Source organism: Anomaloglossus baeobatrachus, chromosome 4 (genome assembly GCF_048569485.1).
Source record: "Anomaloglossus baeobatrachus isolate aAnoBae1 chromosome 4, aAnoBae1.hap1, whole genome shotgun sequence".
NCBI classification, from domain to species: domain Eukaryota; kingdom Metazoa; phylum Chordata; class Amphibia; order Anura; family Aromobatidae; genus Anomaloglossus; species Anomaloglossus baeobatrachus.
The window spans coordinates 299,065,940-299,086,178 of NC_134356.1; the positions used below are offsets into that span (position 1 = coordinate 299,065,940).

The 20,239-nt window shown below is 37.3% G+C and overlaps 1 protein-coding gene across 2 annotated transcripts in view; it reads right to left on the minus strand.

The window, feature by feature from the left end:
• Window positions 1–291: 291 nt before the first annotated feature.
• Window positions 292–20,239, minus strand: part of PAWR (pro-apoptotic WT1 regulator) — a 149,025-nt gene continuing 129,077 nt past the window's right edge. For both annotated transcript variants that reach the window (XM_075344938.1, XM_075344937.1), the window contains exons 5-7: window positions 15,006–15,141; window positions 14,815–14,919; window positions 292–6,526 (exon numbers count right to left, since the gene is read on the minus strand). In XM_075344938.1, the coding sequence (XP_075201053.1) occupies window positions 6,440–6,526; window positions 14,815–14,919; window positions 15,006–15,141 (328 nt within the window). In that variant the 3' untranslated portion in view covers window positions 292–6,439. The remainder of the gene's footprint in view (window positions 6,527–14,814; window positions 14,920–15,005; window positions 15,142–20,239) is intronic.

The window sequence follows — 20,239 nt, forward strand, 5'->3', positions numbered from 1 at the left end:
GATCTTCACCGGCAGGGTGTTGTTGTCTCAGGGAGCATGTTCCTATACAGGTGAGCTGGCAATCTACCTTTTTTTTTCCTCAACAGTACACAGTGAGTGAGATGGGGTACATGGAAAGTTATAAATCTGCTCTATACACCAAGCTTTATTGTTATAAAACCAAAAATCTGTTTATTGTGGACAAAGAAAAAACAGTGAAGGTAGGAGACTGAATTCAAAACACTGGAGCACATTAACAAGGACAAGAGTCTAAGTTTGGTTCAAATGTAAGAATAATAAAGAAGTCAAGCCTTATAGAGATAGTGTCAATATTTTATTGAAGTGTGACAGGTAAACATTGTACATGCACTACGTTGTGTACATTACTCTGTATACAAGAACTGAAGGTTCATGACTGTGAAACATAGAAAAGTCAAATGGAATAGCTAGTTACAAAGAAGTCATTGCAAGTTTTATACATAAATTTATACATATTTCTGAATACAAGTTCTTCCCATCCTGTAGTACACATGTAGGAAATGATACATAAAACAATTTACAGTTTTACAAAGACCTTCCCCATAGAAAAATGTGAAACAAATGCTGACTTGACGCCTCAACATGTTTGAAAGGAAAGTACCTAAATACCCTGTTAGGAAAAGTGTGGCATTTGTCTGGAAGGCTAGGGTTTCCCATATTTAGATAATAACATAGTGTCATTTAACAATTTAATTTACTAACAGTACAAAAATACTGACCTGAACAATGTGTCCCACTAATTTAGGTGACAACTTTATGTAATACTAGCGAGTACCAATATTAAGTGCTAGAGGCAGGTTAGGAGGCAAATAATGTCATACCGCTACTATACCCAGAGCGTAGGCACCTAACCCCTTTGCCCTAGTTATATTGAAAAGAGATTTTCCACTGTAGAAATTAATGTTCCCTGCACCCAATTGCTCCAATCCACATACATTGCAATGAATGACAAGAACCCTGTACAGTATTAATTTATAGAAAAATGAAGACAGAAGATCGCTCTTCATTTCCATGATCTGTAAGGGATTACTTACCCCTATGAAAATTTAGGCAATATTCCATTATCTAGAGATCCACATACATTGAAGGATTGACAAGAACCCTCAATTTATAGAAAAATGCAGAAGAAAGCTTGCTTTTCATTTCCATGCTCTGGCAAGGTCCCAGAGGTCTTGCCCCTATCAGAATTTCCTTCATATAAAAAGAAATTGGGGTGTTATCCCATTATCTAGTAAGAAACCACATATAGCATAATATAAAAACAGTTCTGCCTAGTCTCATATGTAACTCTGTGGATAGCACTGGATAGATTGGAAGATGTTCAGATCATGGATACATACTATTTTCTGATTTGTTTTCATATTCTTATGTATAAATTGTAAATATGCTTACAACTCCATGAGTTCTCCTTACCAATCTGTGTGTGGGTCGAGGAAACAAGACTTGCAGGATTTCTCTAGGAGTCCTCACCGTTATTAAAGATGTTTTACAAACCATGACTTTTCTAGAGAGGTTTCATACAGAGAAGCTAGGCCACCAAGGCTAATGCCTAACAATCTAACCACAGGAATGTCTGTCCCAATCCAGTCAATAGTTGAATATATTTCAGCATCCGGACAAAACTAGTTATTTGAAAGAGGGACTTAATGGTATTGTCCGTTCATAGGACAACCCCTTCTCAATTACTACAATCCCCCATGGAAAAAAAAAATCAGCTTGTATTCATCTCTGGTCTCGGCACTTCTCCAGTAACATTGGTGCCTGGTCAGCTGCACCTTGCATGACTTTATGTCACATGAACCCTTAGCTAATGGGTCACTTCACTCTCCCTTCCTTCAGACAAAATGATCATCCGGAGGAAGTGAGAAAGGAGCAGTAGCAATTACTTCCTCCAAATATCAGTTGTATCCAAAGGAAGAGTGAAGCAGCCCATTATTTGTCTCATGTGACCTACAACTGTTGCACAAGTGTTATGAAAAGAAGCCATAAAAAACAAGTCATTATGACTAATCCAGAACAGGAGAAGCACTTAGTAGGGATTTATTAATAGGTAAAGTCATTTTGTAATACCATTGGTTGAAAGATCCATACTTTAGAGTCTATATGAAATGTGCCCATACACCTATTTGGCTACGTCTCCCACTCTCTTATACAAATGGATGGTTGGTTCAGTCTCGTAGTTTTGTATACATAAAAAAAGAAGTCAAAGAGAAAGTCACTGTCAGGCATCTCTGGTAGTGCAATATCTCTCAGGAAACTAAACTAATTGGCCTGAATTAAAAGGTTCAGACCAACCATTTAAACTGCCCAATTCTTATGTCTCTCGAGACCATCTTTAGTGAAGAGGCCCCCCCCATGCAAATCAGTTGACTTACCAGTGCCACCAGAATCATGGGCTTGTCTGACTCTAAATTATATGGAGGTCTTTGGAGTTAACAGGATAATGTTCATAAAGGATGGTAAAAATAATTCACTTATCTTTTACCTCAAAAAGGTTTGCAGAAGAGATAATCTGGTAATACAAATAAGTTACACTTTGCTATTTCATACTTTAAACAATATATTTATTCTCGTTGGTTACTCGTTGGATTTAAATCATATAATTATTGCACATATTTGCAAAAAGAGTTGAAAGGGTATTTTTTTTTTTAGAAAATGTGTTCCTTTTCTCAATTATGTTTTTCTGACACTGACCTCTAACATACAGTTTATTAATGTTATTCTTATGGCAAGGTGTAAACTATATCTAAAAGTTTATAATATATATATATATATATATATATATATATATATATATATATATATATATATATATATATATATTATGGTTGAGTGGTGGTTTATTTAAGTATATATTCTGATTAATAGTGATCTGAACATCTATCCAAAATAAAAATTAGGCTACGTAAAAACTTTGAAATTCAAAGAGAGTCTAGAAAACAATATAACGGACATGTTCATATGATCAATTGTCAACGAGGCGGTGTTCAGTGTAGAAGACATGAAGAACACACGACTCCATGCAATAAAGTGCTTATCCTCATTGTAGAAAACATAAGGTTTTCCTGAACACAGCAGCAATTTTCAGTTGTATGTGGTCATTTTGGGAACAATCATCTTAACAATCAAGCTGAGATAAAGGAAAAAGGAACACTTGATATATGTTTGGCCATGAAATGTACCAACATATGTGGAATCAAACAGATTATGTGGTAATATAGAAACAGAAAGTCACCATATTTTCTAAACCTCAATTTTGGCATTTAGTCTCAGAAATGACTCATTTTTTTCCAGTTCCATTTCTCATTATAGACAAGATGATTCTTTATTACAGTATTCCATTACAATTTCTCCTTCAGAAGTCCATTTGACAGGCTTTATTTTTCTCCCCCAATTGAACAAAAATCAGTATATTATTTTTTACTCAAACTATTACTATAACATATAAACCATGTATTGCTTCAATAAAAAAATCAATTTAAAGGGGATTTTCATCTTGAGTTACCTACTGGAACCATTCACCCCCCAATGGCTAAAAATAAATCACATGTCCCTTAGTTACTCACAGACTCAAGTATATCTCTTCTAACAAAGAATATGTCATTTTCCACATTGCTATATTCTGTATGCACTAATATATTGAGAGAAATCAAATAAATTTCTTTTAGGTGTATGGGTGAGAGAGCCTAATTGGAATATTTAATTTATTACTTCCAGCCTTTCAGAGTAGTGGTCTCTACCTACCAGTCTTACACAAAAAATAGTCAGATATCTGCTCAATACATACGGACATAGCTTTTATAGCTTCCTTTAATATAGCTGAGTACTGTATGTAGACATGCAACATTACAAAATGTAACCTTATAGTAAATGCTGGGAGATTTCAGTCATGAACTCTGAAGAATTGTGAAAACAACTCTCTGAAACAATACAGGCCATGATACGTTATGCAGATTATGGGAATTTTCTTTGCATTAATGAAAAAAAATGTTTTCTTCTCATCAGTCACAACCATGACTTGGTGGACCAACATGCATCCTCTCTTCAATGGTTGGACGAAAAACCTTTTTTTTTCCAGAGGACAACTGTCTTCTATTGTCTAAAAAATTAAGCATGTGCAGAAGAATAAGTGAATTAGCTTGTTCTTCACTATACGGCTTAGTATGCTAGGTAAAGAAGCCATACACATTAGATAAAGTAGGCTATTGTTGAACATTCATTAAACAAAGTATTGTATGCTGACGCAGCCATATATATTTTACATTTATATTGGCCGTGTCAAGTTGTCCCATAAATGTACGACACCAAGTCAAGGACAAGCCATCTTGTTTGGACTAGGAAATATCAAATAAAAGTTTTAAACCCAGCATACGTCTTTCCACACAATGAAGTTGTATCATTAGTTGGCTAACAAGATCTATAATTGTTAAAGTGTATTTGACAATTGATTTTTAAAGTTGAAATGATCTACTTTAATTAACTTTAAAATAATATATATTACACAGGTGGGTGGGCATAATCACAGTCAGTGCCAAAATCCAACAAAGGAAGTCAGATGGAGCCCAAACCACTGACTTTAAATCTGCTTATAAATGGCATCGAGAATAGAGGCTTTGTCATGACTTTGTACCTAAACAAAACCGTCAGTTTTTTGTGAATAATGTAGAAACCTTAGTGTTTAATTTCAGGGCCATTCCTGAAATTCCACTAATCTGGGAGAAGATAATACATTTACAGACTTTGCATCTATCTAAATTTGTGCATTGTGTTACCATTACACAAAGGCGACCCAAATACTGTACATCAATAACGTCATCAAGCGTTTTAAAGTTGTACATTCTACTTATATTTGTTTTACATAATTTTTGCAATGTCAGACAGTTTACCAGAAAGTTTGTATATGTTCTTCTATTACTTCATATCAAATGAAAGGCCATTGCTGAAAAATTACCCTGTACAAGATAACCCGAAAACATATTTTAGAGAAGGTCTATATTCCAAGTGCTACTATTTTTGACAAGATAAGTAGCAAAGTAATGATAATAACACAAAAACACACATGCATTCAAATTAAAACATTTGTTACTAAATACATTTACAAACTGCAGCAATGTTCTTTCATGATTGCCTATATGTCTTGTAGTGAGGGGTAATTATCCTAAACTTCTCATCTGAGGTGAATTTACATGGAAGAAAGAAATAAATCAAAATGTATAATCTACGGTATATTTATGTATAATCTGTTGAGCTTTCTTAGATACTTATTGCTGCTATAAACCAAGATCTCGGGAACTACATAGTATGGACAACTAGTGCTGGTATACACAAGCAGGTCCTAACAGCATGCCTACGGACTTGCTGTATACACAGAGCTCGTTACATGTAGCACTGCCTTACAGACAGATGTATGGATAGGTTATGGTTCCTGGACAGCATACCAGTAAAAAGCTCAAAAATAAAAGGAAAAAAGAAAACTATCAAGTTGGCTATTGCCCCAAAAATAATACCCTTCCACCTTCTGTAAACATCTATAGCATATGTTTATATGGTCAATCAGAATGGGCTATCCTCCAAGGCGTATTAGAACAGTTTTTATACAGTTTAGTCTTAAATGAATACCCAAAGGAACAGGACAGGTACATGTAAACAAATCTTACTTCAATGGGAACTGCAATAACTCAGTCTTTCTATACACACTTTCCCACAGGGCAGCAGGGCTTTAGAGTAGTGATGATATAGAGAAATAAGGCTAGTACTCAGTACAATACAGTTAGGACCATGTATCTAAGTGCCAATTGCTGCCCTTTCTAGGAGTGCTGTATTATCAGTGTGGATGGAGTTGGTGAAATATGAGAAAAGAAACATAGATTATACATGTAAAGATTAGGACTCTCCAGACAGGAGACATTCCTTTCCAGTGACTAGGTTTGCATTCCTCTTCCTTCACCCTTTGTCCTCGGGGAATGTCTCTAGACATTATGGGTGGGGCAATTCAGTCTGGCCATTGTACTTTCCTTGGGCACACTTGACTTACGCGCATTTAACAAGACATACATATTTCAAGAGCGACCTCTCCTCTCATTGGATGAAAAGAATGTAAAAGATGTGTCCAGGCTTGAAAAAAAATAAACTTGATCTGCTAACTGATCATTTTCATGACAGTGCAAAATCATTGTTGTCTCCAATAGAATAGAAACCTTAAAAAGCTGGTGCAATTTGTTACCTTCAAGAACATAGTCAGTAATAATAATAAATATACAATTTTACTATTTTATCAAATTTTGAAAAGCATTGGGCACACCCCTTCATCGAAGAGGTTGCATTAAGGTCCCCTAAACCAATTTCCACTATGCTACCCCCTCGCATCGCAAGAAAAAAAAAATCAGTAGTGTGTTTCTACAGCAAATTGACAATCTGCCTTCTATCTTGTCAGCTGGCCAACCACTTTCAGAAGGGTCTTATTTTCCTGCTTTAGTTGTTTATTCTCATCTTCTATATCATCCAAATCCTGAGGAAGAACGTGAAAAATAGCTGTTAGTAAAATAACATTATTTCGGGAAAAATATATAGGTCAGGCTAATAGCTGCTGCAAATTATTTAAAAAGCAAAAATAGTAAACACAGAGGGATAAATTGATAATGGTAATGCACTGTAAAACATCTAAAATACACAGTAGATTACAAGCAAACTAATATAGAGGCATGTAATGCATTGAGATACATATCTAAAAGGCCAAGCTGCACTGCTTTATTGTCTGCTCATCTCTAATATTTTAGATTTCACAACTAACCCTAGGCTTTATATTTCCTACTGCACACATTGAATTGAACGTGCCAAGGACATCCATACTCTGATGTTTGGGCATATATAGAGTATATAAATACATACAGAACCTTCATAAGGACATCTATAGAGAGCCAAACTTAGGGGCTGAAAACTTAGTGAAAAAGAACAATTCATTATTTGTAAAAAATAATTGGAGCACTCATAATGGACAAAAATGCAATAACTGCTCTACATCAATTTTAATGACTACAAGATATTATATGATCTTTATGAATTTTGCTGAATCAAAAAAATCACATCCATTTCCTCCAGTCACGTTTGGATTTTCCATAAAACGCTGTCTACAAATTAATGTTACAGTGATAATGAAATATATGATAATAAAACAGCTTAAAGGGGTAATCCAGAGAATTAAAAAAAAAATTCTACTGGCCCTGCCCACATAAACTATAGAGATGAGATGCACAGTACAGTTCTATATCCTCACACTACATGTAATTCACTGTGAGACTGCAGCTGTTACCGACTGCTCCCCCTCCCCTCTGGGACATAGCATCACCATCAGGGGGTGTGCTCCATGGTGTTAGTAACAGCTAGCCCACTGATAATAGCCGATTCTGTTCTGTCAGGGAACAGGCAGATGACGAGGTGTGAAAGCACCATTGTCCTCTAACTGCAGGAAAGCAGCTATTATCAGGGGCTGGCTGTTACTAACAGCAAAGAGCAGGCCATGTCACCTGATGTGCGATGTAAAGTCCCAAAAGGGAGGGGGAGCAGTGAAGAACAGCTGCAGCATCACAATGAATTACAAGTAGTATGAGGATATAGAACTGTACCGTGCATCTCATCTTTATAGCTTATGAGGGCAGCGCCAGTAGAAGAATTTTTTTCACTGAAGTACCCCTTAACACTAGAACTACTAAGGTAGTCATTTTGACTACTTTGCACCATGTATTTCTATATGGGTGTCACGAGACCAGTAGTTCTAGTGTTAAATAAGTAGATAAAAAGTGCCGACGTCAGAATTTTATGACTATATAACCAGTGTGAAAAGAAGGCAGCATTCAGTCATTCAGGCTTACAAGCTGTAGCAAATTTAACTCTGTTAACTAAAGTTTGAGTTAAATATGCCATTTATCACTCAAACAATTTTTGGATGGTGCAGGAACGATCCTGATATATTCTGTTACAATTGTGGTTATTTTACAACACTCAACTATTAACTATTATATCTTAAGTATTCCAGAGCATCCCAAAAAAGAGGCTTTCCGTAGTACAATTAATATTTACACAACTATTGCTTTCCTGTTTAGACGATAGACCTACATTTTGTGCTATCGCTTCTACATGATTTCTTATTACCCTTTACAGTGGGTACGGAAAGTATTCAGACCCCTTTAAATTTTTCACTCTGTTTCATTGCAGCCATTTGGTAAATGTACACTCTGCACCCCATCTTGACAGAAAAAAACAGAAATGTAGAAATTTTTGCAAATTTTTTAAACAAGAAAAACTGAAATATCACATGGTCATAAGTATTCAGACCCTTTGCTCAGACACTCATATTTAAGTCACATGCTGTCTTTTTCCTTGTGATCCTCCTTGAGATGGTTCTACTCCTTCATTGGAGTCCAGCTATGTTTAATTAAACTGATAGGACTTGATTTGGAAAGGCACACACCTGTCTATATAAGACCTCACAGCTCACAGTGCATGTCAGACCAATTGAGAATCATGAGGTCAAAGGAACTACCTAAGGAGCTCAGAGACAGAATTGTGGCAAGGCACTGATCTGGCCAAGGTTACAAAAGAATTTCTGCAGTACTCAAGGTTCCTAAGAGCACAGTGGCCTTCATAATCCTTAAATTGAAGAAGTTTGGGACCACCAGAACTCTTCCTAGACCTGGCCAACCAGCCAGACTTAGCAATTATGGGAGAACAGCCTTGGTGAGAGAAGTAAAGAAGAACACCATGATCACGGTGGAGGAGCTCCAGAGATGCAGTAGGGAGATGGGAGAAAGTTCCACAAAATCAACTATCACTGCAGCCCTTCACCAGTTGGGCCTGTATGGCAGAGTGGCCCGATGGAAGCCTCTCCTCAGTGCAAGAAATATGAAAGCTCACATAGATTTTCCAAAAAAACAAATGAAGGACTGAAATGAAGATAGAACTTTTTGGTGATAATTCTAAGCGGTGTGTGTGGAGAAAACCAGGCACTGCTCATCACCTGCCCAATACAATCCCAACAGTGAAACATGGTAGTGGCAGCATAATGCTATGGGGGTGTTTTTCAGCTGTGGGGACAGGATGACTGGTAGCAATTGAAGGAAAGATTAATGCGGCCAAGAACAGAGATATCCTGGAAGAAAACCTCTTACAGAGTGCTCTTGACCTCAGACTTGGCCGAAGGTTCATTTTCCAACAAGACAATGAACCTAAGCACACAGCTAAAATAACAAAGAAGTGGCTTCAGAACAACTCCGTGATCATTCTTGACTGGCCCAGCCAAAGCCATGACCTAAACCCAATTGAGCATCTCTGGAGAGACCTGAAAGTGGCTGTCCACCCACGTTCACCATTCAACCTGACGGAAGTGGAGAGGATCTGCAAGGAAGAATGGCAGAGGATCCCCAAATCCAGGTGTGAAAAACTTGTTGCATCATTCCCAAGAAAATTCATGGCTATACTAGCTCAAAAGGGTGCTTCTACTGAATACTGAGCAAAGGATCTGAATACTTATGACCAGGTTATATTTCAGTTTTTCTTGTTAAATAAATTTACAAAAATGTCTGCGCTTTTTTTCTGTCAAGATGGCATGCAGAGTGTACATTAATGAGAAAAAAATGAACTTTTTTTAATTTACCAAATAGCTACAATGAAACAGAGTGAAACATTTAAAGGGGTCTGAATACTTTCCATACGAACTGTGTATTTGGCTTTAAAACCTTGAATCAAACATTTCTCATTTGAGAAAAAATGTAACGTATGGCATCTTTTTTTACTTCATATCTTGAATCAGCATCTTTCATTTGGGTAAAACGAATAAAATGCTTAAGTCAGAGGATTTTTTTTTTCATACATAGACCAGTGGTACAAATATGAAAATATGAAATCAGCCAACAATAACTAAAAAGAAAGGGTTTGTAACAAACAGTATGATCACATAATGGGATTCGGGCACCAAATCATAAAGAGTACACATCTCTTAATAGAAAGATTGGTAGATAAAGAAAGTGAGAAAAGAAATTAAGAAAATAAAAAGTTAAAATCCTCAACTAATTATGCTGATTTCTATGTAATCCCCATCTTTTATAGTAAGGGATTACAAAGTCATCAGCACAATTTAATGGAGTTTACAACCGCAATGCTTTTATGGTATAGGCTTAAATTGAGTAAAACATGTCCAGTCCTGAGGTTGGCACAATTTACTGATACAGTCATATGAAAAAGTTTGGGCACCCCTATTAATGTTAACCTTTATTCTTTATAGCAATTTGGGTTTTTGCAACAGCTATTTCAGTTTCATATATCTAATAACTGGGGGATTGAGTAATATTTCTGGATTGAAATGAGGTTTATTGTACTAACAGAAAATGTGCAATCTGCATTTAAACAAAATTTGACTGGTGCACAAGTATGGGCACCCTTATCAATTTCTTGATTTGAACACTCCTAACTACTTTTTACTAACTTATTAAAGCACTAAATTGGTTTTGTAACCTCATTGAGCTTTGAACTTCATAGGCAGGTGTATCCAATCATGAGAAAAGGTATTTAAGGTGGCCACTTGCAAGTTGTTCTCCTATTTGAATCTCCTATGAAGAGTGGCATCATGGGCTCATCAAAACAACTCTCAAATGATCTGAAAACAAAGATCATTCAACATAGTTGTTCAGGGGAAGGATACAAAAAGTTATCTCAGAGATTTAAACTGTCAGTTTCCACTGTGAGGAACATACAGTTAGGTCCAGAAATATTTGGACAGTGACACAATTTTCACGATTTGGGCTCTGCATGCCACCACATTGGATTTGAAATGAAACCTCTACAACAGAATTCAAGTGCAGATTGTAACGTTTAATTTGAAGGTTTGAACAATAATATCTGATAGAAATTGTAGGAATTGTACACATTTCTTTACAAACACTCCACATTTTAGGAGGTCAAAAGTAATTGGACAAATAAACCAAACCCAAACAAAATATTTTTATTTTCAATATTTTGTTGCGAATCCTTTGGAGGCAATCACTGCCTTAAGTCTGGAACCCATGGACATCACCAAACGCTGGGTTTCCTCCTTCTTAATGCTTTGCCAGGCCTTTACAGCCGCAGCCTTCAGGTCTTGCTTGTTTGTGGGTCTTTCCGTCTTAAGTCTGGATTTGAGCAAGTGAAATGCATGCTCAATTGGGTTAAGATCTGGTGATTGACTTGGCCATTGCAGAATGTTCCACTTTTTTGCACTCATGAACTCCTGGGTAGCTTTGGCTGTATGCTTGGGGTCATTGTCCATCTGTACTATGAAGCGCCGTCCGATCAACTTTGCGGCATTTGGCTGAATCTGGGCTGAAAGTATATCCCGGTACACTTCAGAATTCATCTGGCTACTCTTGTCTGCTGTTATGTCATCAATAAACACAAGTGACCCAGTGCCATTGAAAGCCATGCATGCCCATGCCATCACGTTGCCTCCACCATGTTTTACAGAGGATGTGGTGTGCCTTGGATCATGTGCCGTTCCCTTTCTTCTCCAAACTTTTTTCTTCCCATCATTCTGGTACAGGTTGATCTTTGTCTCATCTGTCCATAGAATACTTTTCCAGAACTGAGCTGGCTTCATGAGGTGTTTTTCAGCAAATTTAACTCTGGCCTGTCTATTTTTGGAATTGATGAATGGTTTGCATCTAGATGTGAACCCTTTGTATTTACTTTCATGGAGTCTTCTCTTTACTGTTGACTTAGTGACAGATACACCTACTTCACTGAGAGTGTTCTGGACTTCAGTTGATGTTGTGAACGGGTTCTTCTTCACCAAAGAAAGTATGCGGCGATCATCCACCACTGTTGTCATCCGTGGACGCCCAGGCCTTTTTGAGTTCCCAAGCTCACCAGTCAATTCCTTTTTTCTCAGAATGTATCCGACTGTTGATTTTGCTTCTCCAAGCATGTCTGCTATCTCTCTGATGGATTTTTTCTTTTTTTTCAGCCTCAGGATGTTCTGCTTCACCTCAATTGAGAGTTCCTTAGACCGCATGTTGTCTGGTCACAGCAACAGCTTCCAAATGCAAAACCACACACCTGTAATCAACCCCAGACCTTTTAACTACTTCATTGATTACAGGTTAACGAGGGAGACGCCTTCAGAGTTAATTGCAGCCCTTCGAGTCCCTTGTCCAATTACTTTTGGTCCCTTGAAAAAGAGGAGGCTATGCATTACAGAGCTATGATTCCTAAACCCTTTCTCCGATTTGGATGTGAAAACTCTCATATTGCAGCTGGGAGTGTGCACTTTCAGCCCATATTATATATATAATTGTATTTCTGAACATGTTTTTGTAAACAGCTAAAATAACAAAACTTGTGTCACTGTCCAAATATTTCTGGACCTAACTGTAGTAAGGAAATGGAAGAACACAGGTACAGTTCTTGTTAAGCCCAGAAGTGGCAGGCCATGAAAAATATCAGAAAGGCAGAGAAGAAGAATGGTGAGAACAGTCAAGGACAATCCACAGACCACCTCCAAAGACCTGCAACTTCATCTTGCTGCAGATGGTGTCAATGTGCATCGGTCAACAATACAGCGCACGTTGCACAAGGAGAAGCTGTATGGGAGAGTGAAGCGAAAGAAGCCGTTTCTGCAAGCACGCCACAAACAGAGAGTCGCCTGAGGTATGCAAAAGCACATTTGGACAAGCCAGTTACATTTTGGAAGAAGATCCTGTGGACTGATGAAACAAAGATTGAGTCGTTTGGTCATACAAAAAGGCGTTATGCATGGAGGCAAAAAAACACGGCATTCCAAGAAAAGCACTTGCTACCCACAGTAAAATTTGGTGGAGGTTCCATCATGCTTTGGGGCTGTGTGGCCAATGCCGGCACCGGGAATCTTGTTAAAATTGAGGGTCACATGGATTCAACTCAGTATCAGCAGATTCTGGACAATAATGTGCAAGAATCAGTGACGAAGTTGAAGTTACGCAGGGGATGGATATTTCAGCAAGACAATGATCCAAAACACTGCTCCAAATCTACTCAGGCATTCATGCAGAGGAACAATTACAATGTTTTGGAATGGCCATCCCAGTCCCCAGACCTGAATATCATTGAACATCTGTGGGATGATTTGAAGCGTGCTGTCCATGCTCGGCGACCATCAAACTTAACTGAACTGGAATTGTTTTGTAAACAGGAATGGTCAAATATACCTTCATCCAGGATCCAGGAACTCATTACAAACTACAGGAAGCGACTAGAGGCTGTTATTTTTGCAAAAGGAGGATCTACAAAATATTAATGTCACTTTTATGTTGAGGTGCCCATACTTTTGCACCGGTCAAATTTTGTTTAATGCGGATTGCACATTTTCTGTTAGTACAATAAACCTCATTTCAATCCAGAAATATTACTCAGTCCATCATTTATTAGATATATGAAACTGAAATAGCTGTTGCAAAAACCCAAATTGTTATAAAGAAAAAAGGTTAACATTAATAGGGGTCCCCAAACTTTTTCATATGACTGTATCTTCTCTGGGTAAAGTAAATGCATTCTAAGTAGCACAGGAACAACATCTATCTGACAGAGCCTTAATGTAAAAGTTGATTACAAATGTGTATTGTATCTACTTTGCAGATATGCAGGCTGCATGTCTAGCTGCAATAGGGCTGAATTAATAACAGGATTTCAGTGTATCCCAATAATTTTGTCATATATTATAAGCAATTTAAAAAAAAAAGTAAGCATGAGGTTGTAGTTGTAAGGACTTCATTGTTACAACTACTTGGTTGTATTCTAAAAAAAAATAAATAAAAAAATAACTTTGATAATACATTATGTGCACAGCTATTAGGCAATTTGTATTTTTAAATGATTAATTTTATTACTGAATAACTAGAGAATTTTTCCAGTACCAATGCTTTAAGAAAGGTTTTCTGAAAACTGACAGGAGGTTTGGGAGTTGATGTTACATAGATTGGCAGTCTGAAAAGGCCCAGCTAGTTCATCTTTAATAATACCAGTCCATAGCAATACCCCAGCTCTACCTTGCTGGTGTCTGAGTTGAAGAGGAGGTCTGTGCCCATTACTGATCCAGCCAGGAGCCGATCCATCAAGAGTCACTCTCATCTCATCTGTACATGAAGCCTCTGAAAAATCTGTCTTCAAATATTTGTTGGCCCAGTCTTGACATTTCAACTTCTGTGTCTTGTTCAGTGGTGGTTGGGTTTCAACCTTCTTTACCTTGGCCATGTGTCTAAGCACTGAACACCTTGTACCTTTGGGCCCTCCATTGAGGTTGTAGTTCTGGAATATGACAACACTGTAGGATAATAGGTTTCTGGTCGCTTTAAAAATATCCTTCCAAAATCTTAATGTGTGTTTTTTTTGTCCCAACAGTGTGAATTGTTTGCAACAAAACTTTTGAAGGTTCTATGAGTATGTCCCAATATCTTATAGCAATTTAAAGTCTTCTGTATCCCACTGCAAGACGTTTAACAATTTTGACTTTTCAGAACCTGCTAAATTACTTTCTTGGCCCATTTTTCTTGGGGAAAAGAAGTTGGCTAATAATTCTGCACATTTTGATAAAGGGTATTAACACCTTTAGGCTGCACACCTTCCCTCATTACAGAAACAGATATCATCTGCTATGCTTCATCCAATAAACATCAAGTTTATACAGCTTGGAGTTGAAAAATATGGATAAAGGTGCTGATATTGTCAAAATACACCTACTGATAATTCTACAGACAGTATAAGTACAATATAGTGTTTATTAGCAGCAAACAAACTTACCCTATTTAGTAAATCAATTTCCTCCTTCATTTTCAGAATTAACTCTTCTTTGTCTTGCATCATCTTTACTAATCTCAGATTTTCTTGCCTCTCCTTTGCTAGCTCCTGTGAAGTACATGACCGATATATAAATTCCATTTCAAGCAAGTACATTTTAGTTAGCCGGCAGCTGAGACAAAGCAATATTCTACCTTTTCAAGCTCCTCAATCTTTTTTTCTAATGAACTTCCCTGGCTAGAGGTTGCATCTTTGTTGAAGCGACTACAAGTTGACCTGTCACTTCGGGAATGGCGATTTAAGACGTCATCATCTGGAGCATTATTTACACTGGAAAACAAAGCAAAAATTCATTATATTCAAACTATGCTTTCATGTAAACATAAAACACTACACACATGCATGCTTCACATTTCACAGACTAATTCCTAAACATATTCAGAAAGTATAAAAGTTTACAGACAAGAAATAAAGAAACAAATGCCCCTACTTCAACTTTCAGAATTGTTTGACACGGGATTTGATATGTAGCTTTATGTTTAGATTTTTTAACGCACAGGTGTAAAAACACCTTTATGGCCTCCCGTCGGAGAACCCATCTTACAAGATTGCTCAAATTCTCCATGTGAATTTACCTTTTTAGATATTTTGTTAATTTACTTTTAAACAGGGATGTAAGTGCATAGTGGAATTCTACAGCCTCAGTTAATAATCAAATGTGGGCTTTAGGAAATGTTCTAGGTGTTTGCTCCATCTCTACTTTAAACAAGGCATCTCAAACTTTCTACATAGGACTGACTTACAAGCCAGACCATAGGGATACTTGAGCCTTGTCAATAAAATTTGCTCAGTTTACCTTACGAATTCAGACGTGAAGAGTTTAAGTTAATTGAGGCCTACGGTTGCTACTCTAGAGGCGTAGTTTTAGAAAAATGAAATCGGTACAGAATTTTACACCTGAAAAAAGACAGCATAAGATAGTGGCTATTGGCTGTGCTAAAAGTATAAAAAGTGACAGTAAACAAAATTAGAAACCTTTTCTCAAATGTGATTTAGCTTACAGTACCAAACCTTGTGAGATTCTGAGATCTGTAAGGGGAGGAGCTGTTCTACACAAAATTTAAATTGTAAAGTAGAGCTCAGATCTGCAGGATCTAGGCCGTTTTGTCATCTCATTAATATATAGAATACAATGAGACAATTAATTCATTTCCTTTTCTCACAAATTCAACAAAAGAGACATCACAAACATGGTAAACTAATCCATGGGTAGTATGATCAGTAAATTGCAAATCATAATGAAAATTCACCTCATCTCCAATCTAGAACCTGAACTTTAATTCATACTTAATACTGTTATTTATGGGCCATGTGATAAGATATTCTTGCATATAACATAGCACAGATAAAGGAACAGGATACAACTGTTTTTAAAGGGTTCAATAGAATGACATAGCTGCTTTTCAATAATTAATCTGCAAAAGGAGGACATAGCAACTTGTAAAGAGTCAGGCTATATGCGCACGCTGCATCTTTGTGGTGACCACCAAGATGCAGCGTTTTTGGCCCCCAAAAACCGCAACTTTGGCAAAATCGCACCGATAAAACGCATACGTTTTTGCTGCATTTTTGCCCAGTGTGTTTTTAAGTCAAATCTATTGCCTGGAAGAGCTCAAAAACGCTGCCAAAAAAGCAGAAAGATTTGACATGCTGCATCTTTGTAGTCACCACAAAGATTGAGCCAAAAAAGCTGCAACGTGCGGACAAAAAAACTGAAATCTCATAGATTTTGCTGGGGAAGACTTTGCTTTTGACTTTTAGACTCCATAACTCACCATCCACTAAAGCTTCGAACGTGAGACCACCTTCACATTATAGACAATCATCTTGGCTACAGAGAAGGCAATAATTTTTTTTATTCCTTGCTAATTTTGTAAGTTTGCCCACTGACAAAGACATGAATAGCTTATAATTTTAAGGGTAGGTTAATTTTAACAGTGAGATAACATATCAAAAATAAAATCCAGAAAAATCACATTGTATAAATTATAAAAATGTATTTCCACTTTGCAGAGAGAAATAAGTATTTGATCTGTTTGGCAAACAAGACTTAATACTTGGTGGCAAAAACCTTGTTGGCAAGCACAGCAGTCAGAGATTTTTTGTAGTTTATGATGAGGTTTGCGCATAAGTCAGAAGGAATTTTGGTCCACTCGTCTTTGCAGATTATCTCTAAATCATTAAGATTTTGAGGCTGTTGCTTGGCAACTCAGAGCTTCAGCTCCCTCCATACGTTTTCTATGGGATTAAGGTCTGGAGACTGGCTAGGCCACTCCATGACCTTAATGTGCTTTTTAATGAGCCACTCCTTAATTGCCTTGGCTGTATGTTATGGGTCATTGTCGTGCTGAAAGACCCAGCCATGACCCATTTTTAACCCTCAACTGGTGAGGTGGGATTTTTGTCAAGCAACTGGTGATGTGGGGCTTCCTATACCCTAGTGTTTAGAAATCTCTAATTTTTTACAGAAAATGCAAAGATCACGTTTGTTTTAATTGTTTTCTTATTTTTGACACCCACAAGTATCAGGAAATGTAATACATTGATGATTCATACCAGCATTTTCCAATGAATGCCTGCTGAACAAAATTTCCCTGGGGTGTGGCAAACCCCACCTCACCAGTTGAGGGTTAATGTCCTGGCGGAGAGAAGCAGGTTGTCACTCAGGATTTTACGATACATGGCTCCATCGATTGTCCCATTGATGTGGTGAATTAGTCCTGTGCCCTTAGCAGAGAAACACCCCCAAAACATGTTTCTACCTCCATGCTTGACAGTGGGAACGGTGTTCTATGGGTCATAGGCAGCATTTCTCTTTCTCCAAACACTGCAAGTTGAGTTAATGCCAAAAGAGCTCAATTTTTGTCTCATCTGACCACAGCACCTTCTCCCAATCACTATCAGAATCATCCAGGTGTTCATTGGCAAACTTCAGATGGCCTGCACATATGCCTTCTTGAGCAGTGGGACTTTGCGGACACTGCAGGATTTTAATCCATTACGGCGTAATGTGTTACCAATGGTTTTCTTTGTGACAGTGGTCCCAGCTGCCTTGAGATCATTAACAAGTTCCCCCATGTAGTTTAAGGCTGATCTCTAACCTTCCTCATGATCCTGGATATCCCACAAAGAGATTTTGCATGGAGCCCCAGATCGATGTTGATTGACACTCATTTTGTATTTCTTCTATTTTCTTACTATTGCACCAATAGTTGTCTCCTCACCAAACGTCTTACTTATGGTTTTGTAGCCCATTCCAGGCTTGTCTATGATGTTGTCCCTGACATCCATAGAAAGCTTTTTTGTCTTGCCCATGTTGTAGAGGATAGAGTCTGATTAATTGAGTCTGTGGACAGGAGTCTTTTATACAGGTGACAATTTAAGACAGTTATCTTTAATGCAGGTAACTAATTGATTAGGCGTGTCTAACTGGTCTGTAGGAGCCAGAACTCTTAATGGTTGATAGGGGATCAAATACTTATTACTCTCTGCAAAATGCAAATATCATTGTATAAATTATAAAAATTTACTTTCTGGATTTTATTTTTGATATTCTCTCACTTAAAATTAACCTACCTTTAAAATTATAGACTGTTCATGTCTGTCAGTGAGCAAGCTTATAAAATCAGCAAGGGATCAAATAATTATTTCTTTCACTGTATCTCACAAAAATTTGACTTTCAACTAATTATTATAACATTATTTATGCAAATTCATGTCACCGCATTGTTACGGTTTTATTCCTAAAAATCCAAATTTTTCATTTTTATTATTTTGTTAGTGGTTTGTAAGTCCACCTTTAAACATTGCCTGAATTCTGGGCATGCTCTCTATCAGATTCAAGCATTTCTTGACTGAAATCTGATACCAGGTTTCTTCTACATGTTCCTAACGATGGTGCATGGTCGACTCACTTGGGTACGTATAGAGCTTTCTCATCAACTCTATCCATAAGTGTTTGATTGGGTTGAGGTCTGGTGACTGTGGGTACCAATCCAGTATTTCTACTTCATTGTCATTGAGCCATTTCTTCGTCAATCTCGTTGTATGCTTCTGGTTGTTGTCCTACTGGAACACCATGTTGCCCTTTTCATACCCATAGTGCTCGAGTATATGAAGTAACTAGTCTTGTAGGATTCTCACATATAGCTCAGCAATGAGAACACCATCGATCCTAGTCAAGTATTCAATATATTTACCTCTGAAACAACCCCACATCATTAGGCTTCCTCCACCGAACTTGACTGCTCCTTTAATTTCTCGATCCATTAACCCCTTTCTCCCTTGTTTCTTCCAGACACATTTGACCCATCAGAAGCTAGTTTATTGACTTTAGTCTCAACACTCCAAATCACCTGTTTCCAATGTTTTACTGTCCATTTTTAGGAGTATCTGGCAAAGTCAAGCTGGCGCTTCTTAGGACTATATTGAAGTCGAGTCTTATTCCTCTTTTTTTCAGACCACCGATCCAGACCTCTGTAAGGTGCATCATACGGTACTTGCATGGACTTCTGAGATTTCACTATTATGATGCACATGAGCCACCTCCATTGCCATGTTGGTTTCACTAAAACTGACAGACCTTCTGATGAGCTGACTTGCTGACTTCAATATTAGGCCTGGACATCCACCTCTTGGCTGTTGAATGTAAGGACGGACTTTATTTTGTATTCTTTAAACTGTCATGGCACTCACATGATGCAGTTTGGTAATTTTCTTGGCTGACTGCTATCTATGAGTGGGATGATGCGGTTTCTTTTTTTTTTTTTAATTTAGGAAATCATCTTCATGGCTACTCCTCAATTCGAACCAGTGACCTTTCGCTTGGCAAACAACCTAATAACACACTGATCTATCAGGAAACATGAGAACAGATTGTAATATGTAGAATACAGAAAGAAAAAGATTTTTCCACCACCAGGAGCAAAACATTTACAATACAGTGACATGACAAGAATCTGCATAACAAATTATATGCTAAATAGTTGCAAGTCAAATTTATATATGAGACAGCCTAAATAATTGTCTGTAAATTGAAGGTAGTCTCATGTCCAAACCTGTAGTGGTTGGTGAGGTGTGAAGCCTGAAAGTCAAATATTTAAAACATTGTTACTCTTTTGCTTGTCAGTGTATATATCAAATGTGTAACAAATGTGCACTTTTTAATTTCAGTTTATATAATGGCAAAAAAATGCTTGCTTTATTTTGAATTTTTTTTACATTTTATCCCTTTCTTGTAATATTATTTTACAATTCGCACCATATAGTAACTTTGGCCAACATCTTGTAGTAATGTTCCCATCCTGGTCTTCATCTTGTAGTTATAAGCCCATCTTGCCCCTGCAGTAATGTCCCCATCCTTGTCCCC